Source organism: Acinonyx jubatus, chromosome B1, assembly GCF_027475565.1.
Source record: "Acinonyx jubatus isolate Ajub_Pintada_27869175 chromosome B1, VMU_Ajub_asm_v1.0, whole genome shotgun sequence".
In the NCBI taxonomy this organism is placed as follows: domain Eukaryota; kingdom Metazoa; phylum Chordata; class Mammalia; order Carnivora; family Felidae; genus Acinonyx; species Acinonyx jubatus.
Genome location: NC_069382.1, coordinates 30,710,900 through 30,735,031, shown reverse-complemented (window position 1 = coordinate 30,735,031; position 24,132 = coordinate 30,710,900). Strand labels below are relative to the sequence as shown.

General features: G+C 42.6%; 1 protein-coding gene and 1 pseudogene across 1 annotated transcript; one reads left to right on the top strand and one right to left on the bottom strand.

Moving 5' to 3' along the window:
• Positions 1–247: 247 nt before the first annotated feature.
• Positions 248–808, top strand: LOC113604713 (60S ribosomal protein L21-like; annotated as a pseudogene).
• A 16,900-nt stretch (positions 809–17,708) lies between these two features.
• Positions 17,709–24,121, bottom strand: PNMA2 (PNMA family member 2). The gene is made up of 4 exons (XM_015062661.3): positions 23,976–24,121; positions 22,194–22,229; positions 21,144–21,276; positions 17,709–20,848 (listed from the first exon to the last, which is right to left on the bottom strand). Exon 4 carries the CDS (start codon positions 20,405–20,407, stop codon positions 19,313–19,315), a length of 1,095 nt encoding a protein of 364 aa, XP_014918147.1. The 5' UTR covers positions 20,408–20,848; positions 21,144–21,276; positions 22,194–22,229; positions 23,976–24,121; the 3' UTR covers positions 17,709–19,312.
• Between the last annotated feature and the right edge of the window lie 11 nt (positions 24,122–24,132).

The window sequence follows — 24,132 nt, the reverse complement described above, 5'->3', positions numbered from 1 at the left end:
TTTTATAAGTACAGTACATGATTATAAATGTAGTTTCTCTTCCTTATGATTTCCTTAATAACACTTTCTTTTCTTTAGCTTACTTTATTGTAAGAATATTGTATATAACATATACAAAACACGTGTTCATCGGCTGTTTATATTGTCGGTAAGGCTTCCAGTCAACTGTGGGCTATTAGTAGTTAAGTTTTGGGGGAGTCAAAAGTTTTATACAGACTTTTGACCCACAGGGAGTTGACGCCTCCAACACCTGTGTTGTTCAAGGCTCAATGTATAAGAAATATATATGTGTGCCTTTCAGCTGGAACCGCCATCTTCCAATAATTTGCCAAAATGACCAACATAAAGGGAAAGAGGAAAGGTACTTGCTCTCTGGACCTTTCAGAAAACATGGAATTGTTCCTTCTGCCACATACATGCAAATCTACAAAAAGATGATATTGTAGACATTGACCGAATGGGCGCTGTTCAAAAAGGAATGTTCCACAAATGTTACCACGGCAAAACTGGAAGGATCTACAGTGTTACCCAGCATGCTGTTGACATTGTTGAAAGCAAACAAATTAAGGGCAAGATTCTTGCCAAGAGAATTAACGTACGTATTGAGCATATTAAGCACTCATAGAGCCGAGATTGCTTCCTGAAGTATGTGAAGGAAAATTCTCAGAAAAAGAAGGCTGCCAAAGAGAAAGATACTTGGGTTCAACTGAGGGGCCAGCCTGCTCCACCCAGAGAAGCACATTTTGTGAGAACCAAAGGAAAGGAGCCGGAGTTGCTGGAACCCATTCCCTATGAATTCATGGCATGATCAATGTGAAAAAAACAAACAAACCAAAAAACAAAACAAAACAAAACAAAAAACCCTCAAGACTGTAATAAAAAGAAAAGGAAAAAGAAAAACAAGAAATGTGTGTGTATGTGGATTTATTAGAAGAGGGCTTACACAATTATGGGAGTTGGTTCAACAAACTTGAAGTCTGTAGTGCAGTCAAGAAGGAGACATCATGGCAGGCTGAAAGCAAGAGGAGGAAGAAAACAACAGAGCACTTTCAGACCCAGTTGTTGTTTGGACTCTCTGAGTTCAGGGAGTTCTGAGCCCTCTTTTTTTTTTTTTTTTTTAATTTTTTACAGAGCGCGAGCAGGGGAGGAACAGAAACAGGAGACACAGAATCCGAAGCAGGCTCCAGGCTCTGAGATGTCAGCACAGAGCTTGACATGGGGCTCGAACCCACAAACTGAGAGATCATGACCCGGGCGGAAGTCGGACACTTAACCTACTGAGCCACCCAGGTGCCACCCCCCCTTTTTTTTTAATGTTTATTTATTTTTGAAGGAGAGAGAGACAGAGCTTGAGAGGGGAAGGGGCAGAGAGGGAGGGAGACATAGAATCCGAAATGGGCTCCAGGCTCTGAGCTGTCAGCACAAAGCCTTATGCTGGGCTCGAACTCACGAACTTTGAGGTCATGACCTGAGCCGAAGTCGGACGCTTAACCGACTGACCCACCCAAGCGTTCCAATCTGGGCCCTCTTTTTAAAGGCTTCGAAATGATAAAGTCAGGCCCATTTATCTCCATTTTATTAACTTAAAGACAACTGAATATGGACTTGAATCGCATCTGCAAAATTCCTTCAGAACAGCACCTAGATGTGTGTTTGATTGAATAACTTGGAGAAGTTGTGTGTATGTCTTACATAATCATTGCTGCTTCCCTTTTATTCTCCATCTTCCGGGAGAGAATATGCCTTGTACCGTAACCTAATTGGAAACATACTCGAAAAATAATTCTGGAGACTATAGTTCAGCTTAGCCAACTTGACATATCGCAAAGCCATCTTCAGCATCCATTAAAAAAAAAAAATAGTAGACATTCAATGAAGCAGGAAAATGGGACCCATAACCAGGAGAGAAATATAAATAGATCTAGATATCACAGAAATTGTGGAATTAATAGAAAAGGACTTTTAAAACTCCATAATAATCATACTTAAGATTTTTAAGGAGTACTTGGCTGGCTCAGTTGGTAGAGCATGTGATTCTTGATCTCAGGGGTCAGGAGTTCAAGTCCCACATTGGGAGCAGAGATCACTTAAAAAGTAAATAAATAAAACCACATTATTAGAAAAAATAATTTAAAGGAAAAACTGAAGTTAATGAGATAAAAAGAAGCCATTAAAGGAACCAAATGGGACATCTAGAGCAGAAAATTAAATATCCAACATGAAAAATTTACCACATGGGCCTAAATATAGATTGGAGACTGCAGAAGAAAAAAATAAAAAACTTGCAGCCGTAGTAGTAGAAACTTTCAAAGTTGAAGCATGGAGAGGAAAAAAAGGCTGAAAAAAGGAACAGAGTCTCAGTCACTGTTCGGACAATATCCAGCGGCCTAACACGGGCAGCCGGAGTTCTGAAAAGACAGTAGAATCAGAAAAATGGTTTGAAAAAACAGTCAAAAAATTTCCAAACTTCAAAGAAGCTCAACAAACACCAAGCAGAATAAATGCCACATTAAAGCACATCATAATCTAAATGATGAAAACCAGGGAGAAAAAGAAAATCTTAAAGAAACCAGAGGGAAAAAATGCATTAGATATAGGAGAACAAAAATGAGATCTATCACAGTATTTTTGTCAATAAAACTGCAAACCAGAAGATAAAGGAATGGCTTTAGTGGGCTACAATAAAATAGACAAACAAACAAACAAAAAAACCCTTGAATTCTATATTGAGTCAAAATATTCTAAAAAAGAATAGATAAAATCAAGACATTTTCATATAAACAAGCTAAGATAATTCATTGCCAATAGATTAGCACTAAAGAAATCGTTTCCTCAGGCTGAAAGCAAATGATATTAGATGGAAACTCAGCTATATGCACAAAAAAAATGAAGAGTGCTAAAAATATTAAATGAGTGAGTAAATCTAAGACGTTTGTCCTAGTTTTTAAATCTGCTTAAAAGAAAATTGAACCCAGAAGACTTTTGTTTTCAACCAAGATGGAATAATAGGGATTGGAGTTACATTTTTTTTTTTTTTTTTTTTTTTGGTCAGAAACAACCAGAAGCAAAAAAAAAAAAAAAAAAAAAAAAATAACACTTCATAGGATATTGACACTCAGGCATCAAAGGCTAGTGTTCCCTGAGAATCAGGAAACAAATGAAGTGATGCCCATAGATGTTGTCACTTAATTGCCTGAGGAAAATTTGATTGTAAGGCAGGGAGAGGGAACCCAAGTAAAGCTTGGTGATCTCCTGAGTTACATATATGGAGGTGGGAACACAAGGAGAATTCATAGAATTCATAAGCCAGAGTATTGGAGATAAGAGAGCTTTCACACAGTGAGAATTCCAGAGATCTGCAGAAGGTTCCCCTAAAAGATCCAGCTAAGTATTGATTAGCTCATCTGTGTGAAGAAACTATCTAATGCTGAGAAAAGAATCACTTAAAAGAATTAGTCAGAACAGTCCTTGGTATTCATACCAGGCCCAGGAATCGTGCCTGTTCCCACAAGCCGGAATAGAAAGTCTCTTAATTCATGGGGCCTTAAGTAGAGTACTTTGAGATTTTGCCTCAGTACTGGAATGAAATTAGACTCAGATTAAATTCTATTCCAGTGTTGCCTAACAACGCTTAAAAGCAAAAGTCAAAAGGATAAAGCTATTACCAAGTAACTTGCCCATATCCCAGAACAAAGCTCAAGAATATTTATAAGATTAAAAAAAAATTATCCGGCAGGCAAAATTCACAATGTCTGGCAAAACTTACCAGGCATGCACAGAAACAGAAGTATGCGACTCATAATGAAAAGAAAATAAATTGAAAGTGACCCAGAAATGACTCAGAAGACAGAATTAGTAGAAGAGATCATTAAAACAATTATTAGGACTGTATTCCATATGTTTAAGAAGCTAGAAGAAAGATTAAGCATGATAAGTAGACCTATACAAAAAAGACCCAAATTAAAATTCTACAGTTGGAAAACTAGAAATAAACTGAAATAAACAATATACTGAAAGAGATCAGTAAAAGATTAGCAATTGCAGAAAAAAAGATTAAGAACTAGAAGACATAGCAAGAAGAAACCAAAAACAAAAAGTCCAAAAAAATAAAAAAGACAGAGCCACAGTGAGTTGGGGCACAATTTTATGTGGCCTAAAATACATGAGATTGGAGTTACCAAAGGGAGGAGGAAACCAACAAAATAGCTGAAGAAATAATGGTCAAAGTCTTTCCAAATGTGATGAAAGCTATATACTCATAGCTAGATCAAGGACATTTAATGAACTCCAAGTAGAAGAAATATGAAGAAACTACACCAAGGCACATAATAATAAAATTGCTTAATACCAGAGATAAAGATAAAAATCTTAAAAGTAGCCATAGATAAAGGACACATTATATATAAAAGAGCAAAGATAAGGATGCCAACAGCTTTCCTATTGGAAACCAAAAGCTAGAATTTAGAAGAGCAACATCTTTAAAGTGCTGGAAAAAAAAAAAAACACAAAAACTCAGCCTAGAATTCGTCACTCAGCATAAATATCTTTCAAAAAAGAATGTGAAATAAAGACACTTTTAGATATTCAGACATACAAAAGCTGAAAGAACTCATCCAGTCAACTGGCACAGTGAGAAATGTTAAAGGAAGTCCTTCAAGCAGAAGTAAAATGATACAAGATGAAAACTTGGATCTATACCAAGGAATGAAGAACACTGGTTGTGGCAACTACATAAAGACATATGTTACATGTTTTAATTGTTTAAATTGCTTTAACAATAATTTAATGTTCAAACCAAAAATAATAATGTATTTTGGGCTTATAACACGTGTAGTCATAAAATGTATGACAATAGCACAAAGCCAAGGGAGGGGGGAATGGCAGTGCACTAATGTAAGATATTTATACTGTATGTGAAATGATACAACATCACTTGAAGTTAGGCTGTGGTAAAAATAACCACTAAAAGAATGCAACAAATAGTTATATTTAATAAGCCAACAAGAGAAATAAAATGAATCGTTAAAAAATACTCAATCCAAAAGAGGACAGAAAAAGAGGGAAAAAAGAACAGAAAACATATGGTCAAATAAACATCATACAGCAATACTAAGAATCACACTAAATGTCAATGGTTTAAACAGCTAATTAAAAGGCTGAGATTGTTAGCTTAAGATCAAACTACCTGCTATCTACAAGTAACATACATTAAATTAAAAAGATGTAATAGACCATAAGTGAAAGGATTGGAAAAATAATACTATGCTAACACGAATCAAAGAAGGCTGGAGACAAAGCAGATTTCACAGCAAAGAATACTGCCTGAAATAAAGACAGTAATTTCAAAATGATAAAGGGGTCAAGTAATCAAGAAGACAACATTCCTATGTTTTTATGAGCCTACTAACAGAGCCACAAAATACACGGAGCAAAATTGATAGAACCACAGAGAGAAATAAACAGATTCACAACTCCAGTCAAAGATTGAAAACTTTTTCAAAAAATTCATTTAAAAAGTAGATTTAAATTCAGTAAGGCTAGAGAAGACTTGAACAATATAGACTTACCTGACTTAATTGACATTTAGAGAACACTCAGTGAGTGCTGAATTCACATTATTTTTAGGTACATATGAAACATTTATACATTATGGGACGTATAACTAATCTCAATAAAGCTGAAAAGATTCTACCATCATTTTTATTTATTTTATTTTTTAAGTAATCTCTATGGCCAACGCAGGGTGCAAATTCATGACCCTGAGATCAAGAGTCAAGTGCTCTACTGATGAAGCCAGCCAAGTACCCCTGAAAAGATTCTAAATAACCATAAAGGAATTCAATTATAAACCCAAACCAGAAAATATCTCAAAAGATACATAAATATTTGTAAATGAAATAACACACTTCTAAATAGGCCATGGGTCCAAGCAAAAGTCAAAAAGGAAACTAGAAAATTATTTTGAACTGAATGGCATTCAAAATACGACATATCAAAATTTGTGAGTGAGCAGAAAAGAAAGAAAAGAAGTTAGTAAAATCAGAGCGGAAATAAGTGGAAAAGGAAGTGGAAAAACATTAGAGAAAATAAATATGACTAAAAGCTGGTTTTTTGAGAACAGCAATAAAATTGATAAATCTCTTGCTAGATTGGTCAGGAAGAGGGAAGACACAATCAACGAGAGAGAAGAAAAAGAGGTGATTTCACAGATACTAAAAGGACAATAAAGAGTATTATGAAAAATTTGTAACAGTAAATTGACAACCTCTATAAAACCCCAAAATTCCACAAGAAGACAGAGATAACCTATGTAGCCTTACATATATTAAAGGAATTGAATTTGTAGTTAAAACCTTTCTTACATGTTTTCATAAAGAAAACTCCAGTCCCAGAAGGATTAACTGGTGAATTCTAACTTAAGGAAGAAATAATGCCAAATCCAACCAACTTCTTCCAGAAAACTCAAAAGGAGGGAATAGTTGTCAATTCCTGCTATAAGGTCAGCATTGCTGTTGTTTCAAAACCAGACAAAGAAATTACAAAAGGCAAAACTAATGACCAGTATTCCTCATACACATAGGTGAGGAAATTCTTAAAATTTAGCTTGAAAATCCAATCCAAAAATGTGTAAGATTTATAAAAAGTCCAGTGTGCCACAACCAAATGAGATTTATTCCAGGAATGCAAGGTTGGTTTAAAACTTGCAAATCATTTAAAGCAACTCCCCCCATAAATAGACTAAAAAAGAATACCATACGCTTATCTCAATAGATACAAATGACAAAATCCAACATTCCTTAGTGTTACAAACTTCCTCAAAGTGATAGTGTAGGGAGCTAGTTTTCTGTTGATGTGTAGCAAATTAGCACAAACTCAGAAACTTAAAATGCCACCATTTATTACCCAACACTCTGTAGATCAGAAGTCAGAGGGGCGCCTGGGTGGGTCTGTCAGTTAAGCATCCACCTTTGCCTCAGGTCCTGATCTCGCGTTCGTGAGTTCGAGCCCCACATTGGGCACACTGCTGTCCGCACAGAGCCCACTTCAGACCTTCTGTCCTCTCTCTCTGCCCCTCTCTTGCCCTCTCACTCTCTCTCTCTCTCTCAAAAATAAACATTAAAAAAAAAAAGAAGAAGTCAGAGCGGGCTGGCATAGATTCTCTGCTCAGAATCTCACATTCACAGTATTGGCTGGGCAGGGGTCTCATCTGGAGGCCCTGAGGAAGAATCTACTCACTTTCAAGCTCATTCAGGTTGTTGGCAGAACCCAGTTTTAAGTTTTAGGTTATAGGTATGAGATTTATGTTTCTGGTAGCCTGGGTCTGCCATCAACTTCCCAGGGCCCACATTTCTTCTCAATGGCCCCTTCCATCTTCAAAGCAGCAATCACGTGTCAAGTTCTCACTCATACTTTGGATCTGTCTGACTTCCCTTTCTATCAACCACAGAAAGGTATCTGACTTTTTAAAAAGATTTTTTTTTGTTTTTAGAGCAGCTTTAGGTTCACAGCAAAATTGAAGGGAGGATACAGAGATTTCCTATATATTCCCTGCCCCACACATGCACAGCGTCTCCCGTTTTCAACATCTCCTACCAGAGCATCTCCTATCAACAGCCCCTACCATTATCTACATTCCCTACATTTGTTACAATTGATGAATCTGTATTGGCACATCATTAGTCCATTGTTTACCTTATACTCACTCTTGGTGTTGTATATTCCGTGGGTGTGAACAAATGATATGTATCCATCATTATAATATCATACAGAATATTTTCACTGCCCCAAAAAAGTCCTCTGTTCTCTGCTGATTTATCCCTCCCCTTCACCCTAACCCCAGGCAAATACTGTTGTCTTTTTTAAAATGGTTTCCATAGTTATGTATCTAAGAATGTCACATTGTTGGAATCATACAATAAGTAGCCTTTCCAAATTGGCTTCTTTCACTTAGTAATATGCATTCAAAACTTACTCCATGTCTTTTTCAAGGTTTGGAGAGCTTGTTTCTTTTTAGCACTGAATAATATTCCATTGTCTGGATGTACTACGGTTTATTTACACCTTCACCTACGGAAGGATATCTTGGTAGTTTCTAAGTTTGAGCAATTATGGATAAAGCTGTTATAAACATCTGTGGGCAGGTTTTTGTGTGGACATAAGTTGTCAACTCCTTTGGGTAAATACCAAAGAGTGCAATTACTGGATCATATGTTAAGAGTATGTTTAGTTTTGTAAGAAACTGCTAAACTGTCTTCCAAGGAGACTGCACCATTTTGCATTGCCCTCAACAATAAATGTGAGTTTCTGTTGCTCCATATCCTTCTGAGCATTTGTTATTATTAGTGTTCCTAATAATAGGATTTAGGCCATTCTAATGGATGTGTAATGGAATCTCGTCATTTTAATTTTCATTTCCCTGATGACATGATGTGCAACATTTTTTTACATGCTTGTCATCTGTATATCTTCTATGATGAAGTGTCTGTTAAGGTCTTTGACCCATAGACGTCTCTAATTTTAAGGGCTCCTGTGATTATTAGATAAGCCCACAGATAATCTCCCTCTTAAGGTCAACTGTGCCATATAACATAACAACACACAACAACACATAACAACACATAACAAACATAGCAACATGTAACAACACATAACAAACATAACAACACATAACACATAGCATAACATAACATAACATAACATAGCATAACATAACTGTGGGAGGGATATCTTATCCTATTCACAGGTTCCAGGGCATGGGAGTAAATGAAGACTATCCAAATGAGAACAAACAAAAGCTACTTCTTTAGCACTGGCAAGGGAGGCAGACACTATCATTTGCATTTAGCAAACACTCAAAGTCAGGCTGGGGAGGTGGAAGGCTTTGTAGTGGAAAAAGAGAAGGCTTAGGGTATGTCCTGGTTGGACAAACTGTAGGAAAACTGGAAGTGGGCTAAATAGAAGCAGGACATGTTAGGGGAGCACATTTGGCTTTCTGTTATTGTTCTTTTTTTTTTTTTAAGTTTATTTATTTATTTTGAGAGAAAGAGAGTGGGCGAGGGGCAGAGAGTGAGAATCCCAGCACCGTGCCCTATGTGGAGTTTGAACTCACAAACTGTGAAGTCATGACCTGAGCGGAGACCAAGAGTCAGATGCTTAACCCACTGAGCCACCCAGGTGCCCCTCTCTTATTGTTCTTAAGCTGGAAGTGGGAAATAATTAGGGAAGCTGGCAGTTTTTGGCCAAGGGCTGACTGTTTGGGGCTAGTTGCTGCAGGAGTTGTGGGTCAGAATTCTACTTTTATACATGGTCTGACCATTGTCAGTTTGTATATTCAATTTTTCAAAGGATTAGGAGGACTATCTATCTTTGGGGAGCCATTTTTAGACATTCTACCTACTGTCGGTATCTATGAAAAACCAACAACTAATATCAAGCTTAACGGTAAAAGATTGAACGCTTTCCCCTTAATATCAGGAACAAGACAAGAAGGTTTGTTCTCTCCACCACTATTCAGTAGGATACTGTAGGTTCTAGCCTGTGCCATAAGGCAAGAAAAAGAAATAAATGATATCCAGATTGGAAAGAAGGAAGTGAAACAATCTTTAATTTAAAATGACATGATCTTTTCTGTAAAAAAATCCCATGAAATCTTTAAGAAAGCTACTACAGCTGATAAGTGAGTTCAGCAAGGTTGCAGGACACAGATCAATATATAAAAATTAATTGTGTTTCTATGTGCTAGCAACAAACAAATTGAAAGACAATATGAATTACAATAGCATTAAAAACTGAAATACTTAGGAATATATTTGACAAACTCTACATAAGACATCTCAAAACTACAAAACATTGCTATAAAAATTAAATATGACCTAGCAAATGAAGAGCTTTACCATATTAATTGATCAGAAGGTTAACTATTATGATTTCAATTATCGCCAAATTGATGTATAGATTAAAGGCAATCCAAACAGAATTTCAGACGGCTTTTTTGCTAGAGATTGAAAAGCTTGTTTTAAAATTCACATGGAAATGCAAAGGACCACGAATAGCTAAAACAACTTAGAAAAAGAAGAACAAAGTTGGAAACTTCACACTACTCGATTTCAAGACATTGTATTGCTGTTGTTTTTTAAATTTTTTAGTGTTTATTTATTTTTGAGTGAGACAGAGACAGAGTGTGAGTGAGAGAGAGGCAGAGAGAGAAGGAGACACAGAATCTGAAGCAAACTCCAGACTCTGAGCTGTCAGCACAGATACCTGACATGGGGCTCGAACCCATGAACCGTGAGATCAGGACCTGACCTGAAGTAGGACGCTTAACCCACTGAGCCACCCAGGTGCCCCACATATATTGTTACAGGAAAAAGGACAGTGGGTTTTGGTGCCAAGATAGACAAAAAGATCGATAGGATACAATAGAATCCAGAATCAGGCACCTATATATATGGTCAACTGATTTTTGACAATGGTTTAAAGGCAATTTAGTAGAGAAATTATAGTCTTTTTAACAAATGGTGCTGGAACAATTGGATATCCATATGCAAAAGAGATAAAAAAAGAAGCAAAAATTGGAAGAACTAAATGAGAGAAACAGACAAATCTACAATTATGATTGGAAATTGTAATACTCCTCTCTCAGTAATTCATAAAACATGTAGACAGAAAATGAGTAAGGAAATAGAAAAATTGTCAACCTTTTCAGCCAACTTGACTTAATTAAAACTGTGAAAATTAATAAAAAGAAAACTCATTTAGAATGGCACCAGGAGGCTAACAGGGGGAGCTTTCATGCCCAGCACTTATTTACTTATGCCCAGTAAATCCAAGAGGAGGAGACAGATGTTGTAAGTCAATAGTACTATTTTAGCAGCAGAAGAAAGATTTTTTTCCTACCCTGGCAACAGCCCAGCCAATTAGAGAGAGTCACAGCTCAGCCAATGAAAAATGGCTATACTTTGAACTCCCAGTTTACTCCAAAGGACTTTTAGTTTATAACAGTCCCTCCCAACTCCCCTCTACCTCTATAAAAGAGCATTTCTTTCCTTTGTTCTCTGGGACTTCCTTTTGGTTTAGCCATAGCTTGCTTGTTCTGGATCGTAATTCTCAGCTATTCTTGAATAAACCCATGTTTGTTGGTAAAAATAACTGGAAGTTTTATTTTGAAGGTTAAAAAAACTTACAACGTTCAATAGTGGAGCCCACATTGTTTTCATGGGCACATTGTACATTCACAATAGACCATATGTTAGATCATGAGAATTAAATTAGAGATTAACTTAGAAATCAGTAATGGAAAGATGATTGAAAAACCCCAAATATTGGAAATCAGACAACACATTGTTAAATAATTCACAAGTCAAAGAAGAAATCACAAGAGAAATTAGGAAATATTTTGAAATGACTACTAATGAAAACATATAAAAATGTGTGGAATGCACAGTTTATAAAGGGACACTTATAGCTTTCAATGCTTATATTTCACCTTAAGAAGCTAGAAAAAGAAATTAAGCGCAAAGTAAGGAGACAGAAAATAATTAAGGTAAAAGCAGAAATAAATCAATGAGATAGAAAATTAGCAAATAGAGAAATCAATAAAACCAAAAGTTGTGTCGTTAAAATGATCAGTAACACTGACAAGTCTCTAGAGTGATCAAGGGGAAAAGAGTAGATGCAAAATATCAGGAATGCAAGTGGGGAATACTAGGGCTCCTACAATCTTGAAAACGATACGAAGGGAATATTATGAACAATACATTTATTATGACACTAAATTTGATCACTTAGGTGAAATGCACAAATCTTAAAATTACCAGAATCAGCTCAATAAAAAATAGAAAATTAGAATGATTTGAATTCATCATTAAAACCTTTCCTTAGAGAGTCACCTGTGTGGCTCAGTCAGTTGGGCATCTAACTCTTGATTTCAGCTCAAGTCATGATCCCAGGGTCGTAGTATGGAGCCCCACATCGGGCTCTGTGCCGAGCATGGAGTCTGCTTAAGATTCTCTCTCTCCCTCTGCCCCTCTGCCCCACTCTCTCTCTCTCAAATAAAACAAACAAACAAAAAACAAACAAACAAAAAACTTTCCTTAGGGGTGCCTGACTGACTCAGTTGGTAGAGCACATGACTTAATCTCAGGGTCATGAGTTCAAGCCCCACGTTGGGTATGGAGCCTACTTTAAAAAAAAAAACTTTTAAATCTTTATTTATTTTTGAGAGAGAGACAGAGTGTGAGCAGGGGAGGAGCAGAGAGAGAGGGAGACACAGAATCTGAAGCAGGCTCCAGGCTCCGAGCTGTCAGCACAGAACCCGACGCGGGGCTCGAATCCACGAACTGTGAGATCATGACCTGAGCCAAAGTCGGACGCTCAACCGACTGAGCCACCTAGGCGCCCCTGGATTGGGATGATTTTAGAGGCAAATTTTTACTAAACCTGACACAACAAAAAAATCTTTATCCAGTGGTTTAAAGCTGTTATTGCCATGTCTTCTGGTCTGTATATTTTCTCATGAGAAATCAGCAGAATTCCTATGGTTATCCTTTTGTATGTAATATCTTAGTTTCCCTGGCTGCTCTCAAGATTTTCTTGGTTTAGAGCAATTTATTTTTGGTTACAGCAGTTTGACTATGATGTATCTATGCATGATTTTCTTACACTTATTCTGTCTGGGTTGTCTGTTCTCTTATGTTTTGTTCTACTCCTTAAATTTTAATTTCTGTTGCCCTCTCCTTTGTTTCTGACATAGACTGGAAGTGTCAGGAGTAGGGGTGGGTGGGTAGGAGGCATACATGACCTCTTCTCCACTTCTTCTTATTCCTCAATGTACATCATCAGTTCCAATCCTTGGGCTGATGACGGTGTTTGTCTACTTCATAAGCAGAAACCCAGTTCAGGCCAACCTGTCCACTCCTGGCACACCATAGACTTCCTGGTAACAGAGCAGGTTTATGTGCCCAGCCCAATGTGCCCAAAGCTTCACTACAACTTGGATGGATTCCTAAGCTGAGCCAAAAATATTCTGGTTACCGATTGAAAGCATTTCATAGCCATGCTGTTGTGCATTCTGAAGCATCAAAGACCTTTTGAATGGGCCCTGGTGAAGGAGGAATATCTCCCAGGCAGTTTAGCTACTGACAAAATCTAGCAGTCCCTGTGGGGAAGTGGGGATTCCATGGCTTTGCCCATTAGGTGATCTATAAAAGCCCACTCAAGGGCCTGAATATGGCCTGTGGGACCTCTAATGCCTGGTCCTCACCCCACATTGCCACTGGTAGGTCATAAACCCAGGCCAGTAACAAGACTTGGGAGTCCAAAGGATTACTACCTTAGTTTCAGGCCCTGTAGTTTGAATCAGTAATTGGCAATTCTGGATTGGTAGATGTTTTCCCCAAGATGGCAGCACGCCTAGTCGTGGACATTTACTGTTGTCTTGGGCTCCTGTCTATTTAGGACCTTTAAAATGTCTACTAGCTACTGATGACGTTTGTGGGTGACAGTGGGGTTTGTGGGGGCCAGAGCCAACGACCAGGAAAGAATTCTTGAAGACATCTTTGGTGCAAAAGGTGAATTCTTGAAGACGTCTTTGGTGCAAAAGGTGATTTTATTAAAGCACAGGGACAGGACCCGTGGGCAAGGAAGAGCTGCCTGGGGACCCTGAGGAGAGACTGGTTATATACTATGGAGTCGGGGGAGATAAAGTCCAGGGGAAGTTTCCAATGAGACTTTCATATGCTAAAGAAGACTCCAGGATAGTGGAGGCCTAGTTATGGTCAGGCTATGGTTGTTTCTCCCCCTAGCAAAGCATTAGCATTAAGATAGTAGGGAGTTGCTGGAGAAACATCTTGCTCTGCCTGCCTCAAGTATTTGTCAATGGGCTGCAGGTTATAAGGAAATTTAATTTTATCTGCCGTTTCCTTCTGCCTTTGTTTCCCACATTAGCTACTATTTGGGATAGCAGGGTTCCCAAGCTCAACAAGTGTCAACAGAGGCTTGCCATCCCTTGTATGGGATTTCACCAGGGAATGCAATGTGACGGCTAGTTAGCAGAACTCAATGGTCTTTATTCCCCCACCTGGTTTCCACTACTTTGCTTTTGTTAACTTATAGTATAGAGTTTACTTTTGTAGAAGCAAATCCTGCCATTTGTGAGCCTGGAGGACATTATGCTAAATGAAATCAGCCAGATATAGAAAGACAAATACTTCATTATCTCACTTACATACGGGGTCTACGAAAGTAGAACTCATGAAAGCAGAGAGTAGAATGGCTGTTACCAGGGGCTGGGCGGCGAGAGAAATGGGAACACGTTGGTCAAAGGGTACAAACTTGCACTTATATAGGATGCGTAAGTTCTGGAGATCTCATGTGCAGCGTGATGACTATACATCTCATGTGCAACATTATGACACTATACTGTGTACCTGACATTTGCTAAGAGAATAGATCTTAAGTGTTCTCACGTGCCTGCTCAAGCACACACATGGTAATCACGTGAGGTGATGACTGTGTTAATTAGTTTGATTGTGGAGATCATTTCACAATTTATAGATACATCAAAACATCACATTTCACTCCTTAAATATACACAATTTGTACTTGAAAATTATACCACAATAAAGCTGGAAAAAAGGAAGTTTATTTTTGAAAATTTGTTAATGTTTATTCATTTTTGAGAGACAGAGTGTGAGTGGAGGAGGGGCAGAGAGAAAGGGAGGCCCAGAATCTGAAGCAGGCTGAGCTGTCAGCACAGAGCCCGACGCGGGGCTCAAACTTGTGAATGGTGACATCATGACCTGAGCTGAAGTTGGACGCTCAACTGACTGAGCCACCCAGGCATCCTAGAAATTTGCTTTTGTGATGAGTGCTTATTATTTCAAGAAAGCTCTGTTAGTAACTGAGTTAGTTGGGAAAACTGTTGTACCAAGAATCCAGGGAAGGCCTTCAATGAGACTGCCTTTAGGCTGTGCAGAGCAGGGGCAGGTCTGGGACAAGATGGGATGGAAGTGAGCCTTCCCCGCATTCTCTGGGGACTTTCTCCTAGGCTCTTAGCCTCAGCACCACCACATCATCTGGGTTGTGCCTCCTTTTGGTAACCTTTCCCTTCAAGAGTGGGTGGGGGTGGGGCAGATGGGGACAAAGTCTCAGCTGCTGCTTAAAGCACCCCAGACAATTAACGGGCAGCTCCAGCTGGTGTCTTGAAAAATAGATTGAAATCCTACACCATTTTTTCTTACGATTGAATTGATTTTGGCATCCACTTCTGGAGTTACTCTAGTTTTTATGTTCATCCGCAATGTCAAGGACCACTCGGGCACAGCAGGTTGTGTAATGCAGGTCAGGACCAGGGACAGCTCCAGAGCCTGCTACAGTGGGGAGGCTAGCTTCTGAGAAGCCCATCTATGGACACCATCTTGCACCCCGAGAGGAGTTCTCAATGAGTATAAGTCTTCTCTGAGCAAGCTCAAGGAGCCCTTGGCCCACCCTGAAAGAAAAGGGATGAGGGAGAGGTCTTCTGCTCTGATCATGAATCTTTAGACCGTGCAAAGATTATGCTGGTGGTCAACAAAGCACGAATTCTGAGTGCATTTGACAATTCTGTCTCAGACACTCTTCCTTCACCTCTATGCTTCATTTCAGGTTCCACTCTTTCAAACTCTGGCTTCCAACCATCTTTGCTTTTCCAGGCTCGACTTGTAAGACTCCCTTAGATAATGGCTTATAGTCATTATCTTTTCCTTCCTACTTTTTGTTACTATAGATAACATCTGGCCAGGTGCCATCCTCAATAGGCTCCTCGCAGTGTTGCTTTGCCAACACTTTGTCCAGGCTTGTCAGGACTGCCCCACGGGGAGGTGAGAGGGGGTCAGCTTAGGCCAGGAAAGCGTTTGCAGGTGAGGAGGTGATGATGGTGAACTAAATGCCACTAGCAATCTCCAATCTTTCCTGAGATGGGAGACTGAGCAGCTTCCACTCAAGAGACTTGAGGACAGCAGGCTACCAGGAAGACCAGAATCCAATTAACGAATATGGTGCTGAGGTATTTTGCAAGGACTCCGATGATACAGGCTAGTTCGTCTAGGACATCATGGAGGATCAAGAAGGCATGGTGGAAGACTTTAATGATCAGCACTGGGAGCATGGACAGGAAGGGCACCGAAAATCATCTGGGGTAGCATCTGGGTAGACAGTGGATGACAACAGCATGAAAGGCTTGGCAGGACTGGCTGGTATAGATGGGGATGTCAGATAATACTAAGGCCTTGAGGAAGCCAATGGCCCTGGTGAAAAGTTACCTTCAGCAGGGGACTATGTAATCTTGGAGGCTTCAGTCTCCAAGGGTCAGAACTGGAGACAGACATAGTAAGTATAAGGCAAGACCAATTTTTTAAGAGGTTTTTGCTCTGGTGATGGGGAGAGGGTGTCGGACACCCCTCAGGACACTCATCGTGTAATAGGCCGATCTGCACTGCGTACAGCCCAATGAGGAATCCTCCCCATTGCACTGTAGAAAAGAGGAAAAGAAACAATTCCAAGAAAGTCAATGGCAAGAGGAATTTTCCTCCTACACACCTACAAGCTGGAAACTGGCTACATCCCAGACACGCAACATTTCCCCACTAGGTCGTTTTGTTCTTCTGTGGAGTTACTTGCCTGAGCAAATGAGTTGGAGGTCTCCGAGGGGACTGGCCTCCATCTGTTGTTTCTATGTATTTTAAAAGGGAAATTGATGATGGGTAGACTGGGCTCTCTCTCATCCCTGGAGACAAAGCTGAAGTATTCTTATCCCAGCACTCTGCTCTCAGGTTTTCCTATCTAGAAGGGTTCAAGACCTTTTGGCGTTGGTTTGATTTTCTAACCTTACCTATCATATATTTTTTTTAACTAACGAAACTCCTTCTTCAAGTCATAGCTAACACAGAATCATAATACAGGAAACAAAAAAACCTCAGAATTTTATTAGCATGTATTTATTTTATAACCTCACATTTATAACATTTTACTTTGTATATTGTCAATAATTGAGAACAATGAGGCGATTTTTATGACTACAAGAAACCATGAAATCAGGGTGTACTGGATGACAAATGTTATCACTTTGGTGAGCAGTATTAAAAAAAATTATAACTTAGGACAAAATGATCACCAATGGTAACTTTAAAAAAAATGCTTTTCTTACAATCTCAGGATATTCTTCAGTTAAAGTTAGCCACAAATCAGAAAGAATAATTTATTGTTTCAAAGTCAAATCACTAACAATAGTCTTTAACAATGGCTGGAATACTTATCACAAAGATAACAGACAACAAGCACTCAAACGTAGCTAAAATGGTTCCTAATGCAATGTTGTCACAACTGACTGACAGATTCCGTACTTACTTGTTACGGCACAACTCTTAGAATAAAGACAGCATGCAATGAACAGACAGGAAGTATCATGAAAATCATGGGTCTTAACGCATTAAAGGCTTTCTGTGTTCCAGACATCATGCTAAGTGATTCAAAGGCATTATGTCATCTGAGCCTAACGACAACCCTATTCTATTATTTTCCCATTTTCCTGATGAGGAAACTGATGTTCAGAGAAGGTGAGCAATTGTTCTTTGTATACAAAAAACTATCGTGACGCTAGAGATCAACTAGCATTTTTTTTTTTAATGTTTATTTATTTTTGAGACTGACAGAGACAGAGCATGAACGGGGAGGGTCAAAGAGAGGGAGACACAGAATCCAAAACAGGCTCCAGGCTCTGAGCTGTCAGCACAGAGCCCGACGCGGGGCTCGAACTCACGGACCGCGAGATCGTGACCTGAGCCGAAGTCGGACGCCCAACCGACTGAGCCATCCAGGCGCCCCGAGATCAACTAGCATTTAACGGAATGGTGCTCATTTATGCTCTACTGGGGCACACTACGTCACTGGACATGCATGGACGTGACTTAAACACCTGTGAGATGCCATCACTTCCTTAATCTATGAACGCTTACGAGAAGTCCAGCTATGTGCTCAGATGTCACAAGGGGACCTTACTTCCATGGTCTGCACAAAATGAGTCCATCTGGAAACAGAAGTGAGCCTGTGGCTGGGTGCCAGTGTGTGAACATTTGGGTATCAACACACTTGAGTCTACCTGTTTTCTAGTAGAGCTCGGGAGAGTTTAAAGTACATGTTAAAGGTGGACAGGCTGAAAAATCTCTGCAGAACCGTAGAGCACAATTTGAAAGCCACCATCACAGCGGACAGAGGGTTAGCAAGAGGCAGAGAGTTCCAGACTTGTGGCTCGGCTCTGCCACTGCTTAGCGTTTCGATCCCGAGAACCCCACTCGACTCATCTGAGCTTCATTTTCTTTCTCTTTCAGAAAGAGCAAAATTATACCGTATTGGGGTTCCCGGGCACGTTAAATGAGATGTGTGTAAACCAGCTGGCACATAGTAGACCCTCAATAAATACAGGCTCCTTTCCTCTCTTCTTTCCCTTTGGTCGCCCCTAAAAATCTTTTCTAACCAGAATGGTCTGCTCGCTGAATCCAAATGCGGCCTGCACACCCTCCCTCGCAGGCAGCCTTCCTGTAGCGTTTGCCCTTTCTCGAAGGTGCTTCTCTCACACCATAGCTCTCTCTCTTGAAGGCAGGGATTGGGCTGAGTCGTCTGTGTCTCGAGGGCCTAACACAGTGCCTGGAATCGGCCATCCGACACGCAGCAGAGAAGTGGAGGAGTGCTTCCCGAGCGAAGAAAGAAAGACACATAGCAGTGGGGGTGGCCGTATTCATTTGGTAGTGGCACTTCCACAGGTGTCGTGACTGACACCCGGGATTATCTAGCGTCTCACATGCCGAGGCCATGTCCTCGGTGAGCCGGTGAGCTCGCTCCGAGAGCATGGCCCAGGCTTGTGGGGTTACGATTCTCACCTCCGTGAAGAGTGCCTCACACCGCTGGCTACTCAGAGGGGATGTGCTGATTTGAGGAAAGAACATAGCCGAGGAGTCAAAGGGGTTAGAGGTTAAACAGATTACAAAAGGTGTTCTTTTCCTGCATCACTTCTTTCTTCCGCTGTATGGGTGCACGACTTTGGTCTATTTGGGAAACGGGAAATGTCGCGGGTTCCTTCAGGCTTCCTATTCCTTACTTGGAACTTCGTCCTTTATTAATAATCTACGTAGGGCCCAAGAAACTCTCTGGTATTTTTTCTTAGAAAGAAGAATCAAGACCTGGCGCCCAGGCCTCGGACAAAAATAGCCACGTGGTCTCAGCGGGGTACAGCAAACCTCCCCGGGGCGCACTGGCTGTGGGTCCCGCCCTGAGATGGTTTTTAGTCCTCTGCCTCGTTATCCCAGGGGCCATAGCCATCCCCTTCATCTGGCTCTTCAATATTCTCGTTTTCAAAAGAGGCCTCTTCCTCCTCTTCCTCCCGGATTACCTTTATTAACTCCAGGAAGCTGGGAGGCGGCCCTTGATCTTTCAGTTCTCTCAGCCTGCACCAAAGGACTTCGCTGAGGCTGGCCCCGGCCATGACCTGCTCCAGGCGGACCTGATCTGCGATATTCCTGGGGATGGCGCGTTTCTCCACGGCGCGCCGGAGCAGGGTTTCTAGCCGCAACACGTAGGCGGAGACCTTTTCCCCCTCCTCCTGATACGTCTTCAGGTATTTCACCTGGGAGGTCCTGCGGCTCTCCAGGCTTCCAAACACTTGCTTAAACGCCTCCAAACACTCTTCCACGCTTATGGCTGCATTGTCTGCCTGCACTATATGCATGAGGTCCAGGGCAGGGCCACGCAGGCTTTCCATCAACCACCTTTTCTTTTCTGCCTCTGCTACCGGCCACTCTTTGACGATCTCAGTGGCCTGTTCCAACCAGATTTCAAAGGGCTCTTCCTCTGGGGCGGGCACGGCGCTCCCCGAGAATACTCTCAGCTTCCGGTATCTCATGGGTAGCAGGGGCTGAGGGGCATGAGCTATCGCCTGTCCCAACACGTGAGCCAGTAACTCTGGGGACACGCAGGGCACCGTGGCTGGAGACAACCCCTCGTGCCCGAGGGCTCGGAACATACCGGAGACTGTCTGCCCCTCTTTTTCCAGAAAGAGGTTCAGTCGTTCCAGAAATTCAGTGTCCTGGTTAGGGGTCTTAAAGATCACTTTCCAGACACCCCCCTTTCCCTGAACCTCACTGGGGATCACCGAGACATCAGTATCCTCCGTAAGCTCTAGTAAGACAGCATTGGCATTGTCCTGCTTCCTGAATATTTTGCCGAGCAGCCTATACCTGCCCAGAGACTTTAAAGTCTCCTGGAGAACCCCTTGAATCTCAGCCTCATCACAGTCCACTGGTATCCCCAGAACCATCAGCGATTTCTGATCATCCACGCTCATTATCCTGCACCAGTCCTCTAACAGTGCCAGTGCCATCGTCCGAGTATTTGCTCCAACTCTGTGGGTACCGATTAGTTTCTGGTGTGGACAGGCACTGCCTATCAGGACTCAGAATATCCTGGCTCAGCTCCTGAACTTGCACCCCACCAGGGAATGGGTCCCAGGCCACTCCAACAGCGGCCCCAAAGTCTTCTGGACCAATCACCCTTACTTGCCCAGGGGCAAGAACTCAGCTAGGACAGCATCACTGCCTGTGGCTCTGCAGTCCGGTGGCCGCTGATGCTCTCCCCGACGCTGGCAGCCACACGGTGGCACTGACCCTTCTCCGACTGCCCGAGGCACCTGCAAGAGCTGCTTTTGTGACTCCCCCAGTTTCTGCTGCCTCTCCTCACCTCTCCTTTTGCTAGCTAGCGGGGTAAGGCCTCCACTCTGGCACCCAGAACTCCCGGAGAGAAGTGTCACAGCAGGCTTGGACTCCTAGTGAAACAATGGTCAGTTTTACCACACAGCCCTCTCTTTCCCAGGAAGCACTGCGCTTTGGTTCAGGACAGAAGTGGGGGGAGACCAGGGGTTCCGTCCCACGTTGGATTTGCACGTGTCCCACTCTGTCAGACCTCTTCTTTGCTTAGAGTTCTCTTGGGGACCCTCCCACGTCTGGCTCCCCCACCTTCCGCTCATCAGTCATGCCAATTAACGTCTGAGCCCCGGTTATGGATGGACAGGACTCAAGATTTTCCCCATGTGAAAAATGAAATCAGATGTGAACAGATACCTGTTCAGGCGCTCCAACTGTCCTGTGAGAGTCACCAGCTTATTTATTCAGCTTCCAGAAAAGGAAGATGTCACCCAGCTCCACGCAATGGATGTGTTTGGGTCTTTCTTAGCTCCAGCCAAGCCAAGCTCCCCTGTTACACATAAATAATAATAGTATTTATTTATGGCTTGATAATATCCAGTGATGAGGGCCGTTAAAATGATTTAAAAACATAACACTCCTTTACAATTTAATTAAATCTACCAAACCATATTGAGTTGGTGCATTCCTTTGATTTAACATCCAATTATTTAAAATCAAGCTAGAAATCACTCAAACATTAAAAGCCAATTTAATATAGGTGTAACAATATAACAAGTACTACACTTTAACATAACATAATAATATAGGTATACCAATTTAGGTCCAGCAGTCTAAAACAAAACAAAACAAAACAAAATCTCAGGACCAAATAAGTTAAGCTTGGAATTATGAATCCATTCTCTTTCGTTAGGTCTGGGCAGGCCTCGCAAATGCACAACGAGGTGTTTCTTTTTCTGTGAATGTTAAAAATGCTTCCTAGCATTTACGCCTGAAAGTCATTTGAGTACAAGGTAAGAGAGGAAGCACATCTGTGGAGAGTGGTGGACACCGGGTGACGTAAAAACGAAAGAGTTCCTGCTCTCTCCCAGTTACTGCCGTGGAGTGTGTGTTAATGGGCTACGAATATGCTTCTGTCGGCCTGAAGAATCCCCCTCAGTCCAAACGGGGTCCATATGCCACAGATGCCAGCCTACAGCTTTAATGTCAACTGCTCCTGCTGCAGGCACGTTTTCTAAGACCTTCTGGAAGGTGCCAAAGGGGCAGGAGCACAAACCCTGGATTCCGCTCTCAGCCAGCAGCCCCAGGGATCGGAGCCCAGGGGTTTCTCCGTGCCACCCCTTCCCTTCTAAGATATGGGGGTAACCTTCCTCCTGTTTTAATGTTGAGAGGAAACATGAGATGTAAAAAGGCAGGAAGACACATCCCAAGGTCTACATAATAGAGGTCATGCTGAGGTTAGGCTACCTTTGGGTGGCTTCTTCTTCCAAAGGCAATCTTTACCTGCAATGGAAATAATCGGACATGAGAAAAATGTAAAACTCTTGCATTTTCTCAAGTAAAGATGGGATAAGTTGGAAAAGGAATCAGCTTTTCTGCTGTAATTCTTGGCTCATTTAGATAGTGACCTTGGTCAAAGCGCCCCAATCTCTCTAAGTCTGGTTCCTGCTCCGGAAATCGGTCACGAGTCATGGGTCTGCCCTGGGTAGGCAATGATGTCATTCTTGTGGAAGCAGTTCATTCAAATGCGAAGCACATCTGATGCAAAGTCCAAAGGCCCGCCTCTGGTTCCCTCAGCTACCCCCCCCCCCCCCAGACATTCCTCTCCTCCCTCAGTCTCCAGTTCTCAGCTGGGGCCACCTTCCCACCTGCCAAAATGGGCTCATCTTCAAACTGTGATTGATTGCCCTCCAAATTTAACTCCATTCACCAAAGTATCCCTCACGATTTGGGGGGAGGGTATCCGTACTGAAGCCTGCCAGGGACAAGGGCTGATGATGAGGATACAGCCTTGGTCACCCTGCTCTGAGCGATAGTCTTGTGGTAGAAACAGCTTCTCCTAGCCCAAACCCACCCTAGTTATTGAGCATGCCCAGATTTCCGTCTCCAGCCGCCAAGGGTTGGGCATCATTTCTGCAGGATTTTGCCACTGTGGAAAGAGAGGGCGGGGCTGTAATCGACCAGGGGCAGGGATTGGTACGTGGAAGGGACGTGGGGACAGAAATAAGCAATAAAAGACTCTCAGAGACCGTGTTACCGGCATAAATCAAAATGCCCCTTATCTGCCCACCAACCCAGTAGCTGTGGATGGTTTAGCCTCACATACATACCAAGTCCCACACACCCTTTCCCGGTGGGGCGTCTCACAACTCAAGCCATGACCACAGACAGGACCCCATCTCCTACTCCACCACTGAATTCGCGCGCGCGCAATTTACGTCCCAGGCACTTGGCGTCTGGCAACCCGGGAAACCCCGCGGCTGTGGCGCAGTGCGCAACGAGGGCGGGGGATCTAGGTGGGGCGTGCAGGGCGCCCAGAAGGGCTGGGGATTTGGGGGAGTGGGATTCAATCCTGGCTCCCCCCCCCTTTTTTTTTTGGCGCGGAAGGCGGGGCAGACAATACCAAATCAAGACTCTTCTGGTCTTGGTCTTGGCGCAGTGGCGCAGTTAAGAGACGTGACACCTCCGGGCAATATAGCAGGTCTCTACCCTTTCTTACTTCAAGTCGCCGTTCGGTGCCCGAATTTGCAGAATGCACTTTTTGTTACAGTCCCAGACCACACACCTAAGTCTTTATTCCCCCCTCTCCTTTGCTACGCCCCTCTGCATTTCTCCCCGCCCGCTAGCGCCCCCCCACCACTGTGGGCGCAGCGAGAACCTTCTCGTTTCAATCTCTGCCCACAGCAGCCCACCACAAGGCCCGTGGGTGAACAAGGTTTGGTGCCCCCTGCCTCGTAAGGCCTCCACCTCTCCAAACGGTCTGCGCCATCCCTTCCCCATCGTCAGTGCTGCCCCTTTCCCTCCTCCTGGGTGTCCAGGCGTCAGCCGGTTGGTCCCTGTTGCCCCATCCATTAGCTCACACCCTCGCTGAGGGGTGGGGGTCCTCCCTCGGGTGGGCCCTCGCACCTGGCCCACCTCTGCAATGCGGTGGGGGAGAGGGTCCTGGGCCAGGCAGGTGGGGGCGACGGGCGTGGAGTCCAGAGGCCGCGCCCCCGGCCTTCGCCCCTGCGTGCCCTGCCCCATACTTACCCTGGCGCAGAGATCGGTCAGCCGACCCTCCGCTCCGCATCCATTAGCGGGTGGTCTGGCCGCTTCACTTCCGGAGCGCGGGGCTCTAGGCGGCGGGGCCTTCCCCTCACTACCCGGAGCTCGGCTCCCCTCCCCTCCCCTGCGCCGCGCCGCGCCC

Excerpts from the sequence above, each read along its gene's own strand:
- PNMA2 (XM_015062661.3), bottom strand. The coding sequence starts at position 20,407 with ATGGCACTGGCACTGTTAGAGGACTGGTGCAGGATAATGAGCGTGGAT.